We start from the raw sequence: 25,640 nt of genomic DNA on the forward strand, positions 1-25,640 counted from the left end.
GTAGTCACGAGTCTGTACATTGACTTTGAGTGTTGGGTTGGATGCATAGAAGAGAAATGAAAAAGATGCCTCACAGATGCCTCAAAAGAATGGCTTTTCACTTCCCCGATCCCGTAGGTATAAAGCTAGGGTGGTGCTCCATAAACACGAGAGACAGGAAGCTGGCCTGAAGGAAGGTAACAGCTCATTGGGCATTTTCCCCCATGAAGGCAACTTGTTTTTACCTGTTTTAAGATGGTGAGTGAATGTAGCAGCTTTCTAGCAGATGGGGAGTATAGGAGTGCCCTGGCTTTTTAGAGAATTATCCTTGATGTCAGGAAACTCTGAGGTATGCCCATATCTTGAATACTGCATGCAGCTATGGTCACCCCATCTCAAAAAAGATATATTGGAACTCGAAAAAGTTCAGAAAAGGGCAACAAAAATGATAGGTATGGAGTGGCTTCTATAGGAGGAGAGATTAATAAAACTGGGACTTTTCAGCTTGTAAAAGAGACGACTAAGGAGGGTCATGAGATACCTCTATAAAATTCTGACTTGTGTGAAGAAAGTAAATAAGGAAATGTTATGTTATACTCCTCATAACACAAGAACAATGGGTTACCAAATGAAATTAATAGGCAGCAGGTTTAAAACAAACAAAAGGAAGTATTTTTTCACACAACACACAGTCAACCTATGGAACTCTCTGCCAGAAGATGTCGTTAAGGTCAAGACTATAACAGGGTTCAAAAAAGAACTAGATAAATTCATGAAGGACAGGTCCATCAGTGGCTCTTAGCCAAGATGAGCAGGGGTGGTGTCCCTATCCTTTGTTGGATCACTTGATGATTACTTGTTCCGTTCATTCCTGTTGGGGCACCTGGCATTGGCGACTGTAAGAAGACAGGATATTGGGCTAGATGGATTTTTGGCCTGGCCTAGTATGTCCGTTCTTATGTTGAGGTTGTTCTGAGGTTAATAGGTGATGTGGTCAGGTCTGATGCAAAATTCCCTGCTTGGCAAACGGAGAGTATCCCATTGACTAACTCTACCGTGAGGGTATTTTTACATGGAGTTATTGCTGAGACTGTGTTCCTAGCTATAGTGCAATAAAGCACTTGGAGGACACAGGACCATGCTTATTAGGAATGGGATTAAGGTGACTTTCTGGATCAGAATACATGTTCTTGGAATTATTTTTCATTTGTATCCTGATCTGATCCTTGGTCTGGATTCCATAATACAGTAACTTATACATTTTAAAACATTGAAACAGAGTCAATAAATTGTGGGTTAGAATACACACACTCATGATTACTTATTGGAGTAACCTTCAGCCCCATCCTTCCACATTCCCACCACCACTTTTCATTGTTATTCCTTGTTTGTTATGGCTGAATCAAAGTGTGAGCTCCTCAGAGTAGGAGCTTGCTCTCTCTCTCTCTTTTTTTTTTTTGTAAAGTAGCAAATAAATAGTAAATGTTTAAAGTGTCCAGGCCCCCAAATTCTGTAACATACCAAAGAAATTTTACTGTTGAGACCTACTCTTCTTAAGCAGTGACTGTTCCCATCTCCATCCCTCCCTTTTTTCTGTGTCGTCATGGACCTCATTAGGCCTTTTATGATTTCACCATCTTCAGGCTAGATTACTGTAATTCACTTCTACTTGAGCATCCCTTGAAATTGATCTGGAAGCAGCAGTAGTCAGTCACATGGGGCTTCCTGTCTACTTCTCTGCTTCCTCCATTCCCATAATCAAGGTGTCCAGCTGTCATTAAGTAGCAAACTGGGTTGTTGCAAGGTCTTGCTGACAATCTGTAAAGTTCTCACTGATCTAGGCCAAGGGCTCTTAAGTGATCATCTCTCAACAATGTACTTCCAAGACAGTTGAAATCAGATGAATTATCCAGGCTGTCTGTCCTGATTCTCTTACTGTATTGGGCCAAAGCAGAGCCTGCTTTGATCAGGGATCATGTTTGTAGAATTTCCTCCTATGTTATATCTGCCAGAAGGTCTCCTTAGCTGTCTTCAGGACTTGCTGTAAGGGCCTTCTGTTGATGTTAGCTAATCTCTTTAAGTTTTCACAGCATGCCAGATGCATGTATTTAGGTGTGATTAGATTATAATTGAAATCTGAATAGAAAGGTCTTAAATTTATATGTATCTTTAAAATGTTAATAAAACCCAACATGAGTAGACTGCAGCTTTTGTAACTTTACAAAGAGGCTATATGTTATTGTTGAAACTACCACTTTCCATCTGACTATGTGCCAATTCATCCCCGTTATTCATGATGCTCTTGGTTACAACAACAAATGGGGGGAAATAATCTTTTATAAGTAAAAGGTTATTTCTTGTAGTTTGTCACTTGATATTCACTGTGATTTTGGTGGGAAGGCTGTTCGAAAATCTGTGCAGTCTGTTAGAAGAGTAATAGGTGGTAATATCTATAAGACTTTTACCTGTTTCATGCTGTTGAATTGATTGGTTGCTTGATCAATACACATGCTAGACAGGCTGCTTTGGCTGTGATCTAACCCTGTAATTATCAGAAATAATCAATAAAAAATGATTGCTGTTGGAAAGAATTGCACTGAAATAAAACTGGCTAAACCCCTGAATAAACTTCAGACGTAAGTTTTCTAGACTACTGATTCACTTGTCATCCTGACACACAGATGCAGATATTGGTTCTAGTCTCTGAGTATAAATTTAAAATTGAATTAATATTGCCTAACGTTTTAGTGCCATTGAGTTTCTTGTGATGTTGAGCTTTGGCACTTCAAGGCTATAAAGAAAACAGGTTATACAATCCTGGAGATGTAATCACAAGACTTTGACATTTTCTGTGATAGCTTAGGTAGCCTATTAAAAAAAAAAATTCCTTAAGGGAGTACTAACTAGATCCCTAACTATAGATGACAAAAGGATTGTCATTTGCTTTTGACAGATCATCCAGACGGCTTCGTTTGCTGAAGAATTTTGTCAGGCAGCGAATCCAAAAAAAAAAAAAAAAAATGGGAAATGGGCCTCTGAGCTTCTGTTTCTATACTACTTGCTACCTACACTTTGACATAAAGTTTCCTAAAGCTTCTCTGATGCTAATTTATTAAATAGATTAAAATACTCATTTTCGTAGGGAGCAGGGTTTTGATTATAGAACCACCTACTGGAAAATTTTAAAACTGCATCAGAAGCTATGATACTATATATCACTTTGGGGAGTACATGAGAAATGCTAAACATATTGCACTTGAGCAAAAAATAAAGCAAAATGATACTGGAGTTGGACCAGCAGAGGGACCCCTTATCTCCCTTTAATTTCTCAAATACATTTGCTTGGTCATACTAAGTTCATGACGAAGAGATGTGTAACTTAACTTAATCTTTTACATCTTTCAGTAACAGAAGGTGGAATCATTTACTTTGGAAGGTTTTTTAAATCTCTTCTTTAATTCACATCTGATTTTTATAATGTGCCTGCATATATCTATCATGTTGTAGAGTGGTGATTGGTTCAACAGGAAGTATTGTTGTTTGATAACACCCCTTACTCATTTGTCAAGGATAACAAACAAATGTATACATACATTTTGTCATAAATGAAATTGTGTGCAACTAAGTGCTTCTCATAGGGAGATATACCTGAGGACATTTCAAAGCCATCTATTAAACTGCTTAGGTTTTTTTTTTTTGTTTTTGTTTTCACAAAAATATCTAAAATCTTCAGTAGAGTTCTGAAGCTAGGAATAATGATGCATATTGAATACCTTCCTTGCTTTGATACTTTATTATGGATTTATATTAAATATCACTAATAAGGAATATTTGTACAATACCTGAATGTGAGGAATTGATAGAAGCTGCTGTTGGCTTTCCTTCTCAAGTACTATACATTTTCAGCATGGGAGTTATTTTATATATTTAAATAGAAATAAAGATGCTTCTCATTAGGTTCCTTATGCTCTTAGAATAAGGCACCTAATGAGAAGCATCTTTATTTCTATTTAAATATATAAAATAACTCGCATGCTGAAAATGTATAGTACTTGAGAAGAAAAGCCATTCCCATCGGTTGTAACTCAATTTTTCTGACTATATAAGTAATATTTAAAAAATAAGAATTGTTTCTTGTTTTCACATGTAGCCATCATGGAATTGGTTTGGAAATCTGATATCAGTGTATAGTATATGGTTTATTTTCTGGAATGTGTATACTGGTTTAATATGTAATCTTATTTTTTATTTAGTATCAGATAATTTTTTTCTTTGCAGAAATACAGATTTTAAAGTTAAAAACCAACCATTTGAACTGGAAAACAGTAAAACTTTTACTACTAAACCTTTACACAGATTTGAAAGCACACTAGAGTAAATTAATTGGACCCAATTAACTTAATGTTATGAATTTTGTTTTGATTTTGTTTTTATTATAATGGTTTTTATTCTTGGCTGTTTCTTTTTTTAAAAAAGCACTATTATGGAGTTGCAAACTGCTGCATCTTTTTACTATACAGTACATGATAAATGGATAATTTCCCCTTGCCTAATAACATGATGGCGTGTTTTCAGGATTTTTTAATTTACTAGATATTTAAATGTTTACATGAGTAGGGGTCTGTCTTCTAGACACTGCCTATTTTCTATTTTTCTCCTCTAGAAGTAGCTACATGCAATTCTCAGACAGTTTAAAGTCTGAATCTGTTTTAATTGTCTGCTGACAATGTAATTTATAGGTATTCATCTCTCCAGGCTTGATCTAGTTATTCATCATAAACGTTTTTGTTTAGAAATAAATACATTTGGAGTTTTTTTCATTGAGAATTTTAGAGGTGGTTTCTGAGACAAAGATTTTGTGCACGAATATTGAAGAGCATTTTTCAACTAGTACCAAAAAAGTAAGAAAAAATGAGCTATTGGTATCCTATTTGAGGTTTTCATTTGTAAGCTGATGTTTAAGTCCTTGGGAAAAACAGACTCTCCATCAGGAAGTTCATAATATTTTGTCGGGTATTTGTTTTTGATGGTGGGCAAATAACTTTTATTGGAGGGGAAAAAGGTACACAATTCAATGTAAAAGTTTTTAGTTCTTATAATAACTGAAATAATAAAACAAGCAATATAGCACAACATTTTATTTTAAACATTGATATGATGTTTGTCATATTTATGGACAGTTTTGAATAGAGGATATGCTCTCTGGTGTGGAGATGAGATCCTCTGCCTATCTCTGGTATATTATAAAGAGTAGTTTCCAATGATCTATATGATGTCAACTTAGTGGCAGTTTTAAACTGGTTAAAAAGGTGGGTGATTCATTCTTGCTGTGTGTGTTTTCGTTGTGTCTTTGAATTGGACAAAGATAAAAAAATAGACTAAATTCTATGTTTGACAAAACAGCTGGACTTTAAAGAGCAAGTATCTCATTAAAATCTGACTGAAAATGAATTAATCTTTTGAGAACATTCTTAAACAGGTAGTTTAGTTTATTATTAGGTCAGCATTTCACTCTGCGTCAGAGATCATAATCTCTTTATATACTTACCGAAACACACAGGTTATTGTTTTTGACACAGTGCAGAGTCGTGAATGGAAACCGTTCAGGCTACAAAAGTGCATGTCCATTCAATGCTCCTCTGCTGACGGCATGTCTGTCTGAAATCAAGTTTAAAAAATTGGCCCTGTCTCCAGCTGATTAGTTCTGTCAGACTGAGTCATAAGATTAACCCTTGATTTGTCACCAAGGAAAAATAGAACAAATAACTGTATTCACTATGATAGCATTGATCCATATATGATCCATTTCACCGTAACATGCTTTTCTTAAAGCAGGGGGGTGGGGTGGAAATCAGTGCAGCTCAGAATAAATGTGAAATACAAAATAAAACACCGACATACACAAAGAGAACTTTTTTTGGTTGTTGGAACCATGTTGGAGTAGTTAAAGTTTGAACTTTCTATAGGTATATCCAGTGGTGTTTGCTGCAATTATGAGATATGTCAGTTTGTCATCATCTTTAGGCAATGTAAACTGTGAGATTAAAGAAAACTCATAACAATCTAATATGCTTGAAAGCAGAATAATTTGATCCCAAAATATGATACATTGAGTGACAATGTGGTTTGAGCATTGGCCTGCTAAACCTAGGGTTGTGAGTTCAATCCTTGAGGGGGCCATTTAGGGATCTGGGGCAAAAATGTGGCTGGGGATTGGTCCTGCTTTGAGCAGGGGGTTGGACTAGATGACCTGCTCAGGTCCCTTCCAACCCTGATATTCTATGATTCTAATGTATTGGGGAAATAGTATGTTGGTGCTATAAGCATACAACACAGTGATAATTTTCTGTACCTGTGCTGCTCCAGTAAAATAGCTAATTCCCCACACAGCATGATGAAATTGTTACTACTTTGGTTTGTTGGAAGTAAATCCTTTTAGTCAGAGCGGTATTTTGGGGAGTATTTGTCTTTATTCTATATTTTCCCAGAGGCAGCATTTTGAATGAGACCTACTCTTTTGTGCTGTTTTTGACGCTAGCTTACCTGTGTGTTGATGAGCCTCAGCAGTTTACTTGTTTAGACAGATGTTACTCAAGTTAGCAAACAATACCAATTAATATTGCCTTCACACTTTTAACTTCTACTGGTTTTGTGTGTAAGTTTAGAAGATGAGCTGCAAGAAAGATGAAACACATATGCCACATAGTAAAATACTGAGTTTTTATTCCCTGCAGTGTTTCAAAAATAATCAAATTATTACATGCACACACCCAGTAGTTGATTTTACAAGATACATATTAATGTCCATCCTTGTTTTGGAGAACTGAATCTAACCACTGCTAAAACATTTTTGACCACTATAAAAGTTTCTTATGTGCTGGAACTATTTGATTAAAAGAGAGAATGCTTTTTATTCTGCCTCTTTTTTCCAAATAAAATTGGACTTTTGTTGTATAGCTTTTTTTGTGTGTTTCCTGAATATAAAAAGATACATTGTTCTAAATAATTCATTTTAATCCTGGAGTACTATATACTTAGGGAAGCAGTATAAGAGATCTAAAGATCTTTTAGCATATCACGTCTATAGAAGCCTAAACATACTGAGGAGGTTTAAGGAATGGCATTGTTAATTGTAAATCAAAGCTTCTTACAGAGTTCTCTGGGGACTGAAATGGGGCTTTGTGTTCCCTGGGGGAAGGAGGAAGTTGCAAGTCACTCTGCAGGCTTGGCATTTTAATAGTCTGATGTACAGTGATGTTCTTTTTTTGCAGCTGCTGCTTAGTCTTTTGTATGGGTGAAGAGTTTGGTTGAAATTTGGTTCATTAGCTTTTAAAATGCTGCATGCTTTTCTACCTCCTCCCATCCCGTATGTATGTATTAAAAGCAACAATCTGATCAACATATAAAGCTGAACAGTAAAAATGTACATGCTTTTCAATTAATTTACATTTCAGGATAACCTAATTCAAAACTGGAATAATCACAGTAGTTTAACTGTCATGCTTATATATTGTTTTGCTGGTGCATGTCACTGACTAAACTTTTGTGTCTAACCTGCATATATTCTGTATAATTACAGATATTGCAGTGCTTATTTACTGAGGTGATGGACACTTTACAAAAACCTAATGGAAGTCTCACATGATCATAGTATTTGAGCTTATTGGGCTGTTTTCTTTGCTAAATTTCATTCTGTGGTTAGATAACTTCCCCATCAAAGGTGTTTGTCAAAGGTATCCTAATTTCTGCTGCTTGCCTTCTTTCCCTACACATGGCTGAACTGAACGTTACCCCTTCTTTTCTTAGTCTGCTGTATGTTCTCTGTTCTGGACAGAAGGGAAGGCAGGGCAAACTCACAGATTTGGCATTTGACACAGTCAAAGAGGGTGGGAAAGAGATTTTCTGCTGTAATTTTTTTCTGCCCTTTGACTTTTTTTTTTTTAAAGAGCCTCACTGGACCCTGCACATTCTTTAACAGCCAGTTGTATTCATCTATAGAATATAAACATATTTATGTACAAACATATGGATTAGTAGTTTCCTGATGTACTGAGTAACATACTAAAGAGGATTTGCTTTTAGTATTAATGCCCCGCCCCCACCAGTGGTAACTTCATTCCTTGCGTATTGGCTTTCATATTATATGTTTACTTTATCAAGCAGACTGAGGGAATTTCATATTCTTCACCAAGAGAATGCAGTTTAGGGAAGAATAGACTATAAATGTGTGTGTATATAGAGGGATTCTATGTAATATATGTGCAATACATTTTTGTCAGATTAACACTAAAATTGTATGTTTCTGCCAATTCTTGTGTGTGTGTGCGAGTGCGCACACATGTATGAGAGGGGAAAAAATGTTTTTTCACAAAAATGCATTTTATAGTCTAAAATGTTTAAAATTTGGCCAAACTTACTCATACATTTTTCATACTATGTAATTTAAATATGAACTTTGGATTTTGTAATATTAAAATATTTACCTTTATTTAGTTGTCTGTTTTAAACATGTAATATATTTAACTAAACATGACATACTGTATTTTCTTTTGTTTGGCAGCTATACAGTACTCGTTTAAGAAGATATACTTTTTCCCCAATTAGAAACAACCCGTGGCCTAATAGAGATACTTAATTAATTGGGACATAATACTTTTTGGCCCAGGAAGTGATTATGTAGAAGGCTTAACTGTCTAGTCCTTCTTGTTACATATGATTCAGTGTTTCCAGTTCATGATTGCTCTGTGGTGTGTTTGTCAAAGTTGGAAGCAACTTTAGACAGAGCCAGATGGTAGTGTCACTGGAGGTGCATCAAGCTATGACTCTACTGCCACAAGTGCTCTAATTGAATTAAAACAAAAAACAGAAGATTAACTAGGATTTTTCTATTTGTTATTCCTTTGTAGTATTTTATTTGCATGGACAAAGCTGATAATTTCTCAGTGTACCAGTAGCTACAAACCTCTTTATCTTAACTGTTGTAAATAAATTGTTTTTGCAAGAGTTTTGCTGGTTGGAATTATACCTAAAAACGGGGGGTTGATAGAATTTTATAGAGATTACAGTGTATGTGTCTCTCTCACACCCCTTCTTCCCCATATGAAATGGTTCAGTCCTGTTTTGCATAAGTTCCTTTTGAGTAGATCCATGTGTGTACACATAGTACTGAAGAATTATTCTGTTTGATCGGGTGGATGGATGTCTTGGAGAGAAGCAGTGCACTTTAACTGCAGACTGTGTCGTTTTTAGAATCAGTATGTATTGTGCATACCCTGTACCTGGAATGGGCAGCAATTCTTTGATGTATTACTACAATGGGAAAACGGTAAGGGTGCTTTCCTTTGTTCATATAGTTTCAAAGTGGCTGACATAGCTGAATAGGCACTTACTGAAACCTGTGTGTTTTTAGATTAGTCTAACAAAGTACATTTAGATTGCTGGTATAATTCACTTGCATATTTTAGAAGACGTGTAAGGCTGGCCTTCTGTAATAAGATACAGTTAAGTTCATAGTTTGTAATTTTTTAAACGTTAACCTAACATTGAACTACGTAACATTTCTAATGCATTTTCTTTTTAAAAGACCATCAGTGATCTCCATGTTTGCAATGTGTTTGCAAATGGTGTTTGTGGTGGTGGTGGTGGGGGGGATTCTGATAGTTAAAAAACGACATTTAGGTTTATTGGCTGCTTTGTACAACAGGGAGAAAAGATGAAAGCCTTTGTGGTTATTTATAAAAATAACAAGTATGAATCTCTGGGAATGATTAGGGAAGCAGTCAGCCAGTAAGGCTTGTGTTTCCTGTTTGGAGTTTGAGGTTCAGAGACTAACTTTACTGTTATACCATCTGCTTCCAATCAAACTAGTATTTTGACCATATACAGGAAAGTTAGTCTGATTCACAAACTTTAATCACTATTTACACTAAAACATTTTCAGTAGACGTTGTACCTAATAGTGCAGTAGAGGGGTTTTAATCCATTTTCTTCCAAAAGATTACAAAACATTACATTTTTGCTTATACTTGACAGACTTCTGTTTTAGTGACCGGCTTCATAGTTTTGGATTCTGGTCATTTTGTGCCATACTGCCGAGAATGGTGGCATTTGAATCAAGTAGTACGTCTCAAGTTGTAAGCAAGCATTAAGCTCTTGTTCAAGATTTGATTTTTTCCAGAATCATTTTAAGTAAAGTGAAAAAATGTTATTGGAACTATTGCAGATTACAAAATAAAAATGGACATTCACCAGCTTTTGAAAAAATTAAAACTGAATCTTTGCATTCCTCTATTTTAATTTGCTATGTATTAAATATGTTTTTATTTCATAATTGATATTTAAATTTTTAAAATATTGTATGGCAGAGTACAGAACACAAATCTGGGGTCTTTTATACAGTGTATGCACAATTGTTTTGTTTAAGCATTTTATGTTCATATTACTTGTATATGATTTTGGCTTGTCCCTGGTCTTAAAAGGAATATATATAGATCGGTAACAGATCAGTTTCATTTGTTCTTGTCCCATAAGCTTACATGAGTTTTGTCTTTATTTAGTAGTAAACTTTTTGCCAAGGTTTTCTGATTAATGATGATCAAACGAATGATCTTTAAACTCATTAAAAACTAGATGTATGAGCTTCTTGAATGAGAGAAAAGATATTGGGGAGAGAGTGGGGAAATAAGTGAAACTGCATGATCTCTTTCATTTCCTTTCGTATCAATGCCAGCTGTCTTTCAAATGTGAAATGATTTTTCTTTCATGTCTGCTCCTAAGTTAACAGTCTTTTTGAAGTTTTATGTGAAGATATATATTAGACTTAAGTAAAATTAACTATACAATACCCCTGAAGCAAGAGGAGTGTGATTTGAACGGAGTTCTGATTTTTATTCTTTCTTGAACACAGATCACCTTATTACAACATTTCTCTTTGTTCTGTGGCAGGAAAAAAAAGCTTTGATCTTATTAAGCATTCCCAGGCTTATAGTAGATGGAAGTGCTGGTGCTGTAGGGGAGCATGGCCTGAAAATTGATAGCATGTGCCTGTTATAGGTCAGAGGTGACCTTTATGATCTTGAAGAGTTAGTAAATAGATGACAAATCATATGACAGTCCTATATCATGTTGCCTTAAATTTTGGTTGTGATTTTTTTTAAACTTATTACCAGCTTTCAGTATTTTATTTCCTCAAATAATTCTATAAATTAGAATAAAGAATGTAATTACTATTTCATTCAAATATATGTAAGCAGAGTGCATATATGTGTGTTGGTTTGGGGTTTTTTTCCCCTTCATCTTTTGCTTTCCATTAACGCTTTTAATCTTCAAATGAAGAGAGAGATATTTTAATTTGATATTCAGGATTGTGTGTGAACGTCTCCACATTTCGAGAAATCTGCAAGACCACAGTTCATATTGAAGTGCTACTACTTTAATTTGTATCATTTGATCACTTAGCAGATAATGGCATCTGGCTCATGTTTTGAGATTTTATTTGAATGGTGATTTTGACTTTAGATATCAGCATATTGCCTGCTATCTACTAAACTGTATGAAATGCTGATTTGTATGCAAAAATGCAAGTGGAAAATGGCATCCAGAAACCAGTATTAAACTTTCATCTGTAAATTATATTTTTAACTTTAAAGTGGGAAAAGAGTTAGCAAAGTAAATAATACATTGGCAAAATAGGATTAAACTGAAAAAGATGCTTCCAAATACTGCTAGGTAATACGGAGTGGGTGATCATAAGAGGTTTCAGATGCATTTTCGTGGAAGTAGAGTAAAAGTTTACAAATTAAATGTGATTTTTCATGCTGTCTGAAGGCATTAATTTGGTAATTTAACATATATTACAGAAGAGAAGTATGTAGGGAAAATTAGAATTTTAGCATAAATCCTCTACTCAGCAATAAAACACTACTAATATGTGGATTATATAATATGAAACAAGAAATATTTTGAGTAGTGTGTCTCCTAAATTAAAAACTAAATAGATGAGCTTATTCTTCTGCATTACCTATTTATACTAAACTAGAAAACTGCATGTTTTTTCTTTTCTTCACCTGTTGATATCCAGAAATTACTTTCTTAGTGTCGGGGAAGAACATCCAATTATACATTGGCGGCTGGGAGGAAGGAAGGTTGAATTAAGTCAGAAAGAGTGTTCTTTCAAATTGTGAAAAAGCGCAATTAAATATTAAGCCATTCTGTCTATCAAGTTCCATCTCTCCTTTCATTTCTGCTAGGTGCTAACTTCATATCCTTTGGAAGGAAAAAATCAGATGTTTGAGGCAAACTTAATGGCATGTACTGACAGGTTTTTTTAATGGCTACAGGTAGTTGCTTTCAACCCTTTTTTTCCTTTTTTTTAAAGGGAAACCTATTTTGTTGGTGCTTTTTGTTCATGTCCTGTAAAGTAGAAAAGGGAACCAATAGAGGTCTAAAAAATACAGTTTTTGTTTGTGTTTCCATTGAGATAAAACAAATAAATGTTCTCAGCTTATTCAGCAATGCCATCTGAAAATTAAAAACATGTGCAATATTATATGATTTTTTTTTTTTTACTATCTTATGTAGTCAAATAAGCAGTGAGTGAGAACTGGTTAAAAACTTGACAGAATAGAGAATAATATGCCAATATTACTGCTTATCAAACAATATCAGATCACTTGGAGAAACATTTTTGCTACATTTTGCTTAATTTTCAAGTGTATTTTGTGCAGCTTTTAACGCCACTGTTCAATATGACAACATAATTTAGTAGCATGTTATACTCCAGATACTGTTCACAGTATGAATGAATTTGGTACCTCAGTCCCACGTGGTTACGTTCCGTTACTAAGTATGTAAGTAGTTACTCTTATGTTTTCCTCAGCGTAGGGCAAAATTTCATAGAGAGGGATTTGTTATGAAGGAGTTTCAGCTTCTGCCATAGCAAGTTGTTACAATGGTGATAAACAGAGACGGAAAGAACAAACATAAATTATAATGTATGTTCCTACAGATCATTCATGTTTTCCACATTTTCTGTGGAAAATTATAACTAATTCTTGAGTGAGATGAACTAGTTCCTGAGTAAAGTTATTTTCTCCATTTTTCTGAGAGGTGTATAAAATACTATCTAGAAATACGTGGTTGGGGGGTCTGTGGAGAGAGCTTGCTTGTTAGTGTTATTTCATAGCACACTGAATTAAAATATCAAGATAGCACATATCACTAAAAGTGTTAAAATTTTACAGATTACCTCAGATGAAATATATCAATCCAATTTTATTTTCCTTGGTACCTTCTAAAAGGAATAAACATGTAAAGTCTGTTTTTACATAAATGTAGACACATTCAGTTTGCAGAATTTACACCAACCAAGTGTTAATAGTGTAAATGTTTTCTGCTTTCCAGAGAGATTTTGATTCAGGTTTTATTAGTATTGGATCAGTTAGCACACAGAGAGAAAAGTACAATTAAATCTACCCTATACCATATGCTGCCCATAGCAGCTCAGACAAGGTCAAAGCTAACATTTGTAAGTCAGGACAAACATAGGATCATGCAGGAAATCTCTAGGGGGTAGACTGCTTTGGGCCTTGAATAAAGTAAGCTTGTAGCATTGGTCAACTTTATTTTTTTTTCCCCTCCAAAGAGGTATTATGGGTCGCAGTGTGATAGCCCAGGAGAGTTTTTTATCTGCTCAACTCCAGTGGGCAGAACTGCCAATCTATTGAGGAGCAGTCCCCTGCTAGGAGGGTGTGTTGTCTACAACATGCTTTATTGATGCGTCAGTGTGAAGGTTATGTCCATTTCTATGGGCAAATGAAAGCAGCTAGGGAGGGGATCAGGTGCTATATTGGATGGATCTATATTTCTCAAAATTGTGGGCACCAAACAGTGACATACACTCATTTGTTCAGTGTATTTGCTTTGATAAACACACTTGTGTTGAAGACAGCCTGTAGAAACACATTAGTCTATGCCTATGAGTTGTAGAAACTGAGACTACCAGTGAGATAAGAGAAGTGAACTTAAAAGCAAAAGAAAATGTATCAATACTCCTCTAGTTTAATGTGGTCAGTATTAATATTATGTAGGAATTTATATCATAACCATAAAGGTATTCTGAAATTTGACAAACAAGTACTGGAAATGGGTTGATTAAAGTGATCAGTTTCAGTCTTCCTTTGAATCCATTTAATTAAAACACTGGAATTTTTATAGACTGAATTGTACATATCATTAGTCAAAAATGTGGTCTGATCGTTTTTTAGAAAGTGGAGGAGACGGCAACTTGTTTAGAAAATTATTGCAAAAGGAATCTTCAAATATGTTGTGTATTTACTTCCGCTCCCACTCTTTCATTTCCCTCTCCCCCCTCCACCTCAGATATTCAATCAGGATTTTTAAGAAGTTAGTTTAGTGCTTAAATTTGACTACATCCTTGACATGATACTGCATTTCTTAACACCTCATGTTAGCCCAGGAAGTAAGACAGCTTTGCGTAATGCACCATTATGGTATCCATAATTCCACATTTTCAGAACTCCTCAAATAGGCATTTATGACATGAGCTTAAAAACTGCATAAACATTTATTTACAAGATGGACTTTAAGGCACTGAAGGAACCATATCTTCCTACGGTTGTAGTATTTTTCTATAGATTTACGCTATCATTTAAAAATTACAGTCAGGTTAATAGTTTAGACTGACATTCTTTTCTTTTTTTTCCATTGTGCTTAAGTATTGAGGGATTCTCAGATCAGTTTGAGACATCATACCTGGTGTCTGAAGACCTTGGCAGAAAATAGTATTTAGTACAGAGTTAACTTGACCCTTGAATTTCGTAGCTTTCGTTGTGCTTAAATATTGTTTTTGTGTGTTCATTAAAATTTGACAATACCTAAAATATTTTGTTGCCAGTGTGAGTACTTGTATCTTCTTATAAATACAGGATGGAATAACTATAATTGCCGTTCTTCATTCCCTCAGTTTTTATGTTCACTATATTTCTGAAGGAGCTGAGCACTAAAATAAGTTTCCATTTATCAGAATACCTTTTCAGCAGCAAAAGCCTTTGCCATAGTACATACAAATAATATATTGTGAAAGTCTGCCACGTCATTCATCAGTGCATACTTATATAATACATGACTGGTGCTGATGAAATTTGGAAAGGCCAGTTAGTGAAGTTCATAAGGTATAGATGTGGGTATCCATTTTTACTGCCCTAGAAAAGAAGTTTGTGTGTAACAGCTTGATAAATGTTAGTTTTTGTAACCTCTGAAACTATCTGAATAGCAAGGTTTAAATGAATAATATAATTTATAATTTCACATAACAGCATGCATGTTGGGAGATTTGGTCCTGATTTAGTGGAGGCATCTTTAAAATAGGTTTTGATATTTTGCTTCACTGGGATGTTTCATCTGTTTACATCTACATTTAGTATGGATCATGAGCATATAAAAATACCAAACCCATTAATAGGAAGGAAATTAGTTGAAAAGCATGCAAATGAGCTATTTTTGGTGCTTTTAATTGATGTTTATAGAGTGAAGATCTAATTTTAATTTCAAAGCAAAATCAGTAACTTAAACCTTTTAAGATAAAGTAATGCCTTTATGTTTGGAAATTTTTAAATTCGTAAATCAAAGGACATGGCATATAATCTCCTGATACTTTGTAGATTTATTACACTTTTTAAATGATTTTTTTAAGAGTATCCATTTAATATGTTATGGATAACCGCACATTTGAAAGCAGATATGCTGCTTAAAACTGACTAAGTAGGAACAATCCATGCTGTTCTGAGCTGCCACAGCTCTGAAAGGCCAAGCAGGCTGGCTCTACAGTAGTACAGCCTATTGAGGACATCGACAAACTGAAGAGAGCTTAAACAAAAAAACAATCCAGAATCACTCAACCATTCATACTCGAGAAATGTGGAACAGCTCAGGGTGGGGGAAGGAGAGGGAAGTGGAGCTCTTGACCTGTGCTCTGCAACTCCCTTGTCCCACTTCCTTCCTGCTCAGGCCGCACAGCCTGCAGGAATTATTACAATGCTAGGATTGAAGTGTAAAGTCTGCATACAGCGTGGAGAGAGACAAGACCTTTACTATATGGACCATTTAAATATTGGCTCTGGAGTGGGTGTTTTGGAAGAGCTCCCCCACCCCTCATTAGTTTAATATGGGTGCTTTCTTTGAAGTTCCCTTCTGCTCCTGCCTCCGATGTGCTTAGGGGAATTTGGGGAAACCTTTAGCAGAATGGATTTTCTTCTACCTGCTTGACCGAGTTGTCTGCCAAGCAGATTTTTTGGGCAGGATGGTCTTTTAGCACTATTCCCTGGCTCCCTGAGAATGTCAGCCAGGGAAGAACTATTTTGGTTCCTCCCAAGTGTCATTCCCATCACTTGATAGCCCAAAGAGACAATATTGGGCAGCCAGGTCATACTTAAAACCTCATTACACAGCTGCTGCAAAAGAGAACACCTTCTAACTAGGGAGCAAATTCCATCACTGTGTGCTGAGAGGCTTGCAGAGCTGTTATGGGCCAAGAGCCACATAGGCTGGTGAAAGGCCCTAAACATTAAATATGGTTAAAAGGTTTGAGCTACATGATCTAATGCATCTTTTCCTAACTTGAAAAGGGTATTTAAATATGTTTCCTTTATTGTCAACTTTTAATTAAAAGTTTGCATTTTGCTTCTTGTAGATGTAGTCTAATCTCAATAATCTTTTTTTCCCTTTGCTTTTAAATTCTGTTCATAATAACACAGAGTAAAACTTATGATTAGGTCATTAACCAGAAAAAAAAAACTGGCATTCATCTGCAGGTGATCAGATGACATAAGACGCCTGGTTTTAATTTGCGGGTAGGTCTGATTGTAACTAAAAGAGACTTGCTCTTTTTGTGGAATTGGCTGACTATTTCCCCACATCTGGAGTTAATAAAGTCTTTGAGACCACATCAGTTGTGTTTTGCCGCCAGAGCCCTTTGATCTGAAAAATCTAGACTGGCACAAGTGCAGCTTCATAACATTGCAGCTACGTTTTTGCAAGCTATAGTTAGGATACCAAAAACAAACAGAAACTATATAAACTTATGTGCCTGTGCTAGAACTTTCATGTAGCTATTTGAAAGGGCGTCTTTGACATTGGAATATTTCAGAACATTTTTATTATGCTAATGTCCTGTATATGTGTAACCATAAACGATGCATTTGTTGGAGCTGAACTTTTTCAGCTTAATTTCCCTTCTGAGGTGCTTGCTTGTTTAGACAGTTTTATAAAATGTCAAAATTATTAGAAGTGATTGAAATTTCAATCTGTAGCCCACATTACAACTCTTGTTGATATTTTCAACTTTGCCAAAGTAATGCTATGTATAATATGTCATGGTGGATTTTTTCACATTAATCAGTGCACATCTCTGTGTCAGTGCTGCATGTCATTGAGCTTTGTTTCCTCTGCTGTCCTGTGACAGTGATAGATTATCCATCAGCTATAGCATATGCCGCATTATTTTGCACAACAGACAACTTGTAAATTACACCTAGTTTTGCCTAATATGTTTGTAGCCTTATGATTATGAGCATTTAAAATTTGACAGTCTTATGACTTTTGTTTGACTATGTGTGAAGCGTGTGTGTGTGTGTGTGTGTGTGTGTGTGTGTGTGTGTGTGTGTATATACATATATAATGTACCATAAATACATACATACTCTTAACACAGTTTATAACATGTTGTCATGCTGTAGCTCAGATTTGGTTAGTACTTTCCATTGTAAAATTTTCTTTATTTCCAGGAATTCAACGTTTGGAAGTAACCAAAAAAAAGTAGCCATCAATTTGAACAAAAGCTCTTGGAAACACTGACTTTGTTACCAAAATAACAAAAACATACAAACAAAAATGTCCCCTTGAGTTTGTTTGCAAAATATAAATGCAAAAAACAGAGAGATGTGAAAAGTTGTGAAATATTTCCACTATATTCTTCACTCCCTATCTTCCATGCTTCAAGAGCCGGTTCTTGATAAAGAAGATTCCTAGGGTGGCTTCTGTACTTCCTTACCAGTGTTTTATACACTGGTATAGCTTAGCTGATTTCATTGGAGTTACATCGGTGTCAAACTTGTGCAGAGGAATGGCAAATCAGTCACACTGCATACAACTCCTCTATCCAAACACATGTTGACCCATTTGATCTGACAACAGCAGGCTGGAAAAGCATTCTGGGTTTTTGTATGCAAATACAAGATGTGACCCACTTAACTTCTCAAATTCCCATATTAGAACATTCACCTTGCATACTAGAATAGAGGTTTCTTAGATGTTGGTGGTAGTCATAGACCCTTTTTAGTCTCTGTCTTTCTTCTCTTGAGTGGTACCCAGCCTGTTACAGTGGTAGGGGAGTGACCTAACTGTGTATGTATGTGTGCGTAGGTGTATGCATGCACACACACAAATATGCACCTTACAATTTTGGCATATCTCTTATGCACTTATTAAGTTTAGACTTTTAAAAATAATACATTTGAAACATATAAATAAATTAGTTTATTTTGGGGAAAAGGGGAGAAGAAAATTGAGTATTTTTTTAAAAAATAACCTTTTTTATTTTAACATATTATGTGGCAAAAATATTTTAGCTCAAGTTACATTTTTGTGTACTCGGTAGCCATTTACTACATTAATGTATCTACACTACAGTTTTTCATAAACTAAAAGTAATTTTAAGAGGACATTTTTTTTTTGTTTTTGCACTATGTCTCAGTTCCTGGTCCATGACTGGAGCCTCCTAGATACTACAATACTACTACTATTAACAATAACAATATACATCGTTCATATTGGAATATTTAGAAAAATTATCATTATAAAGATATTGCCTGCCTTGGCACAACTTGCATTATACTATGAATCATTGATGAATTGTCTATATTGATTTTGTTTATACATACCATAGTTGCTGTAATTAGAATCATGTGATCGTTACTTTTATTTGGTCCCCTGTATAGCTTTTAATTTGATGAGAAAGTTGGTTATTTACCATTGCAATGTTCATACTGAGCTTATCTGAAGCAAGGGCTTACCAGAAGAAATTGGTACTCTACTGCCAAATCAAAACAAGATTTTTAAAAGCTGTGCCAGACTTAAAAGGTTATTTGATGTTGAAGTTTTTAGATCACTCAGCATGATATAGACTTACATTACTTCTCCCCTTCCCCCACCTCCTACCACCAGTAACTCTAAAAAAGCAGACAAGTTTCTGATTGGATTATGCAGTGCAGTGACACTAAACTCCCAACAGTTTCACTGGACATGAATGTTTTACCTGAGTTGTTGGGATTCCAACTTGTTAAATATTTAAACAAGAATAGAGTTATTTTAAAATCAAAGCTCATTTTGGGACCACTATTTTGTTTCTGTGTGAGAGATGTGCTTTGTAAGCAGAATCAGCACTTAGGCTTTTATCAGGCCACCTGGTTGAACTGGCACACCAGAAAGTGTGGTGTTAAGATCACAGTAGTACTTTGGCAACTTGCTAAAAATAAAATAATGTCAACAAATGAATTAAATATTGGGACTTGCTTCACTATTCCCTTTAATTTAGGTCTCTGTACTTGCACGCTGTTTCTTATGTGTGACAGCCAAATATTACAGCCATGCTTTTTGTTGTTTTCCAATTTTTAGGTATATGCACCATCTCCAAGTTCTGATGATTTCAATAGAGAATCTCCAAGTTACCCATCTCCTAAACCACCAAGCAGTATGTTTGCTAGCACTTTCTTTATGCAAGGTAAGTAAAGTACCGGTAACTCTAAATACAGTAAGTTTGTAATTTGTCCTTTAGGTGGAAATGTGAGGCTAACCCAGCATTGCATCAAATAATATAATAAATACATTTCCAGGGAATGTATTGTGCTCAGTCTTAGCGTTGCATTTTGTATACTTCTACAATCTGTTAGCTGAAGGGAGCTATCCTTTGATTTAAAGGTTTCTTTGTGACATTAATTGCTGACTGTAATTTAAGGGGATTAACCAGCAGGCCAGATGGACAGAATTCCCCATTCTTTGATTTATAGGAGCTTCAGAACAACGCACCAGAATGATAGCAGAAAATGAGGTGAGGGCTTCTTGGTCATTCTGGATTTTGGCTGTACAATATCTGTTAACAGTCTGGGTTCTCAGTGAATGCTTATGTCTCCACTGTGCCAAAAATACAGATGACTTTGAATTGCACACAAACGGGGACCAGAATTCATGAGTTTGAGACCACGTTTCCTCAATTTGATGTCACATAACTAGCTTTTACTTTGGTTAGATAAGGTTTTGAAATATATTGTAAACATCATCTTTGAGTACTAAAGTGTACAATGTCATTGCAGTCTTTATTGCTGAGGGAAAACAGTGCTGACACACTTTGGTTTGAGGCTTATATAATGTAGTAATTATCAGTTATTTAAGTCCGTTATTATGGAACCTTTTTTATTTTATAATATTAGAATGTTTTAGCAAATATAAATTGCCTATTATGGACTGAGAAATCTTTTCCACTGTATATTTATGGTGAGCATTACTTAGCCAAGCATCAAGTTTTTTTGCAGTCTGGAATTTTTATCATCCCTCTTGATATAAATCTGGCCTTACTGAAGGTCTTTGTAATTAGCAGAGTACTTGGTATTTTCTCAGCTGTGGTTGGATTGTATTTCAGCTGTAAAGCCTCATTTTTTTAAATATAACAACACAGTGTGGTGGCAGGAGAATGGGAGACACCGTATTAGCTATTCCCTATTTCAGTACTGATATTAGGCCAATTGAGTTGGTGAATTATGTATTTTCTAAATAATGTAAAGGAAAGGAGAACTCAGTACACTTCTTGTATTAGAGAGATCTCTTTCTTTTCTTTTGTTAAAAAAACATAGATGGGACCCACAACTCTTCTGATCTTTGGAATTCATCCAATGGGATGAGCCAGCCTGGTTATGGTGGAGTGCTGGGAAGCTCCTCTTCTCACATGTCACAGTCCAGCAGTTATGGCAGTCTACACACACATGACCGCTTGGTAAGTTATATAGGCTAATGCAATTGCGTATGTAAATATATTTCTGGAGACTGATCTGTTTCATTTCCCGTCTGATCTTCTAGTAGTGTCAATTCAAAATTAGATTGTCAGAATTCATAATTGTGGCATATTGATTTTATGGATCTTGTGTATAATTTTAAAATGATTTTTGGTAACGGAATGGGTTGTTTGGCTGATGGACAGCTAGTCCCTTTCTTAGATAATGGTATCTTAACAAGATACATAAATGTATTTAAAGATTCTGGTTAATTGGCTCTTATTTGTTTTGCTTCCTTCTAGAGCTATCCCCCACATTCAGTCTCGCCTACAGATATAAATGCCAGTCTTCCTCCAATGTCTAGCTTCCATCGCAGCAGTGCCAGTAGTTCACCTTATGTTGCTGCCTCACATACTCCACCCATCAATGGATCAGATAATATACTGGGTAAGATTCTCTTAGGATTAAATAAGAATTCTTTGAAGGTATTTAGCCAATAAAGGTTCCTTTTCTTTTGTGTTTTAGTTCTGTAAAATACTAAAGCCTGGTCTACACTGGGGGGGATCGATCTAAGATATGCAACTTCAGCTACAAGAATAGTGTAGCTGAAGTAATGTATCTTAGATCAACTTAGATTCACTTACTTCACGTCCTCACGGCACGGGATCAACGGCCACCGCTTCCCCCATTGACTCCGCTTCCGTCTCTCACCCTGGTGAAGTTCTAGAGTCGACAGGGAGCGTGTTCGGGGATCGATGTATTGCGTCTAGATGAGATGTGATGCATCGATCCCCAGTAGAACAATCACTACCCGCTAAACATACCCTAAGAGGTAGGCCTGGTCTGCACACAAATTTATGCCCGTTTAACTAAAGGGGGGATATTTTTTAAACAAATTTAGTTAAATCAGTGCAACCACCCCATCCCCCCAGTGTGGACCCTCAAACTGGTTTGATTGTATTAAATTGGTTTAGCTTAAATTGGCCTTTAACTGAACTGATTTCAGACACACTTAAATTGTGCCCCTACTAGGGAATTGCACCCATTTAATAAATGGCCAGTGGTCCCCCAGGCTTTGCGAAATCAGTGCATAAACAGCATGTAGAAGGCTCCTGTTCTGTGATATAGATGCCATCGCTGTATTAATGGAGTGTTGTGGTGGCTCGAGGTATTTTGTCTTTGGAGTGGATCTGCTACAAAATTTTTCATGGTGTATTATGTGCTGCCTCCCCATAAGTTTGACCTCAGATCACTGGCCAGTCCGAGAGTAAAAAGGTCAGTGGCAGGTTATTTATTAACTCTCTTTAATCGCTTCACCGCATATTCAGAGAGTACAAGTGTGGACTCATTTTTTCTTTTTTCATAGATATTTGTGAATAATGATGTATCATAAAATCACTTATTAATACAGCCACGGAAACTCAGTGGTTTCCATTCTCAAGATTGCATGAGTGCTTTTTCAATTTAGCATGGATTCACATACAGCTTTACTTTCAGTCTTGGTGTAAGTGAAACTTAGTTTGGTTGGTTATATTTGCCCTGATTTGGGGACATATCATAGACCTGGATCCTTAAATGAGTCCAGTTCATAAAGGTTTCCTTGAATCCAGTGCAAGATTTGAAGTTCATTATAAAATATAAAATCAGATGATTGATCCATGATTTGGATTCCATGGTGAACATTTTGCACAGCTTTACATGAAAGTGCAATATTTGCTGGCAGAATTTGATGTGCACAGAATTTATCTGTATTCTTAAAGGGACATATTCAGATTAAAATTCATATTTTGAAACAAAAAATTCCTTACCTGTGATTCTAATTGGCTAAGCTTTTGAAGCCTTATGTTCAACTTGATGGCCTTTGGAATGAGGAGGCACACAGAGCCTTTGGCATGTGGCACAGGTGGAAATGGGGAGACAGAGTCCATAGCATGCAGGGTGGGGTGGCAGGGAGTCCTTGAAATAGAGAGTTTGGAAGGGTGACACATAGGGAGCTTGTGGGAGGGAATGGAGGAATGCAAAGAGCCACTGAGAGTCCCATGAGCTTGGCCTGCCTACAGAAGCAATTCAATTTGCAACCCTTTAACGTTGCTTTTATTATTAAAATTAATTAAATATTTTTCACAGTCTGTTTTCCTTTTGCATTTCCTTCAGCCTGGATAGTGAAACTAGGCAAATCTGTTTCACTCTTGTCCCTGACTAGCTTGACTTTCTCATCCTCATGCTGGAACAATGCTGTTGTATTTGGGCTGCAAATGGTGCAGGGAAATGAGATTACCAAAATCTAAACACAAGACTGTATTCACTCACATTGTTTTAATATAATGAAAACATGTTCTATTGACATGAGGTTAATCTTGACTTCCTGACAGTGTCCCATTAAAACAATGATAGTGTGTTCAACTGCATTTGCTAAAATTTAGATTAATAAAAGAAACTTGGTTCTTTGGTCTTAAAATAAGCATTGTGTTTTTTCCCATTACAGGAAACAGAGGAAATGGGACTGGAAGCTCACAGACGGGTGATGCACTTGGAAAGGCATTGGCATCTGTAAGTAATGACTATTGACACAGTATTCAGATTAATTTAAACCACATCTTGTTTAAAATGTTGATCATGGTTTCCCTTATACATCGTTATCTTTTTGTTACTTATGAATACCTACAGTTAGCCGTTAAATATGTCCAAAACCTAGTAACCTAATGTGTTAACGCAACACTCCATGATACATTTGTGTACATTATGTCCATATCAAGGCAAATGGAAATTATTGCTTTTATTTGTGTGAGATTCCCATCAGATTTTTTGCTAGGCATTTGCCTTGTGACAGACCCAGGTCAGTGGGGTGCAGGAGTCTGGTAGAGGGCAAATATACTGGTCACTGGGTGAGTAGTTTTCTGTTCCCTGGGTGACCAGAGCAGAGTCCGCATTAGAGTAGTTAGGAACTTGCTAGAAACAATTAAGGCAGACAGGCTGATTAGAACACCTGCAGCTAATCAGGGCACCTGGGTTTAAAAAGGAGCTCACTCCAGTCAGGCGGGGAGAAGCCAGAGGAGAGGAAGTGTGTGTGAGGAGCTGGGAGCAAGAGACACAAGGAGCTGAGAGTGAGAGGGTGTGCTGCTGGAGGACTAAGGAGTACAAGCATTATCAGACACCAGGAGGAAGGTCCTGTGGTGAGGATAAAGAAGGTGTTTGGAGGAGGCCTTTAGGAAGTAGCCCAGGGAGTTGTAGCTGTCACACAGCTGTTACAAGAGGCACGATAGACAGCTGCAAATCTGTAGGGCCCTGGGCTGGAACCTGGAGTAGAGTGCGGGCCCAGGTTCCCCCCCAGACCTCCCAACTCCTGATCAGACACAGGAGGAGTTGATCCAGACTGTGGGGGAGATCACTGAGGTGAGCAAATGTGCCAATAAGCGCAGGACCCACCAAGGCAGAGGAGGAACTTTGTCACAGCCTATTCTGCGGAAGATCAGGATATCACAGATGAGCAGGGATTGGAAAGTTGTGTACACAAAACAAAATTTACAAACACTGGCTGTTTAGCCTAATCATAAAGCAATTTCTTTTCTGTGATATGTACATACAACTCCCATTTAAGTCAATTAAATTTATCTGAGGGCAAAAAGTGAAATAAAATGAAGTAATAAATTGAAACATTGCAAGTCCCTAATCTATTAAAAATTATTTAAACTTTTTTGTAGATAATAATAATAATTTTACAATGCAGTAAAATGGTATGTGTTAATAGTATTAAAGGAGCCATTATTTTTAATAGAACAGTTCCCAATACAGAACAGATTTTGAAACGTTTATATTCAGTGTCTGACTTAATGCTCTGTATAGCAGAAATTACAGATTTATGGGTGGTGGCTGGGAAAGCTCTGCAAACTTCTGTTGCTTAGCACTCTGGATGCCTAATTCTGATTCAAGAGATAAAAATGACTCCTTTCCAGCTGCAAAAGACTATGTCTGGGCTGCTTTCTGTTCTCCCCATCTCAGCCCACTGCACACATATAGGCACACTCATGCTGATGGTGTTAGTCTTGCTTTCCTCTGATATGTTAAACGATGACTATCTCTGATAATGTCAGATGGACTTCACTGATGTCCATATCAGGTAGCAGATTTCTGTAAATCTGACTGGCTTTGGAGAGAAAAATATTGTCCCTGTTGCTTCTGTGGATCAGGTACCTAATTAAGAATTCAGGAGTGCAGAGGGCAGTCCTGTGTGTGGCTGCATGAACTGTCCATCTAGTAAAGAATTTGGGCCATTTTTGGCTCTGATCAATCTGAAGGAAAAGCTTCTTGGACATAGCAATGTTTACTAGCATTGTGCTGTTCATTGTTGTACAGTTCTCCTAGGGCATGTGTGGTCCACAACCTGGCCAATTTTTTTTTTGCTAAAATCTTGGCCTTATGGGCTAGCCCAGACCCATGTGATCTTGTGAGATTTTCAGTTGCTCTCCATCTTTTTCCTGTTGAACAGATCCACGGGTATTTTTCTCTCACTGTGACTAGCTGGGAAAACCAGGCTCATGTTTGGAGAAAATTCCAAATTTACTGTGAGTGGAAGTCAGGGCAGGAATGTTTAATCTAACTGGT

The 25,640-nt window shown here is 36.2% G+C and overlaps 1 protein-coding gene across 1 annotated transcript in view; it reads left to right on the top strand.

Annotated features, from left to right (window-relative positions):
- The window catches only part of TCF12 (transcription factor 12), a 325,844-nt gene that overhangs the window by 267,420 nt on the left and 32,784 nt on the right, over positions 1-25,640 (top strand). The window contains 4 exon segments of the mRNA XM_030578588.1: positions 19,669-19,774; positions 20,901-21,040; positions 21,341-21,485; positions 23,524-23,588. Of these exon segments, the coding sequence (XP_030434448.1) occupies positions 19,669-19,774; positions 20,901-21,040; positions 21,341-21,485; positions 23,524-23,588 (456 nt within the window).

This window comes from Gopherus evgoodei, chromosome 10, assembly GCF_007399415.2.
Source record: "Gopherus evgoodei ecotype Sinaloan lineage chromosome 10, rGopEvg1_v1.p, whole genome shotgun sequence".
NCBI lineage: Eukaryota > Metazoa > Chordata > Testudines > Testudinidae > Gopherus > Gopherus evgoodei.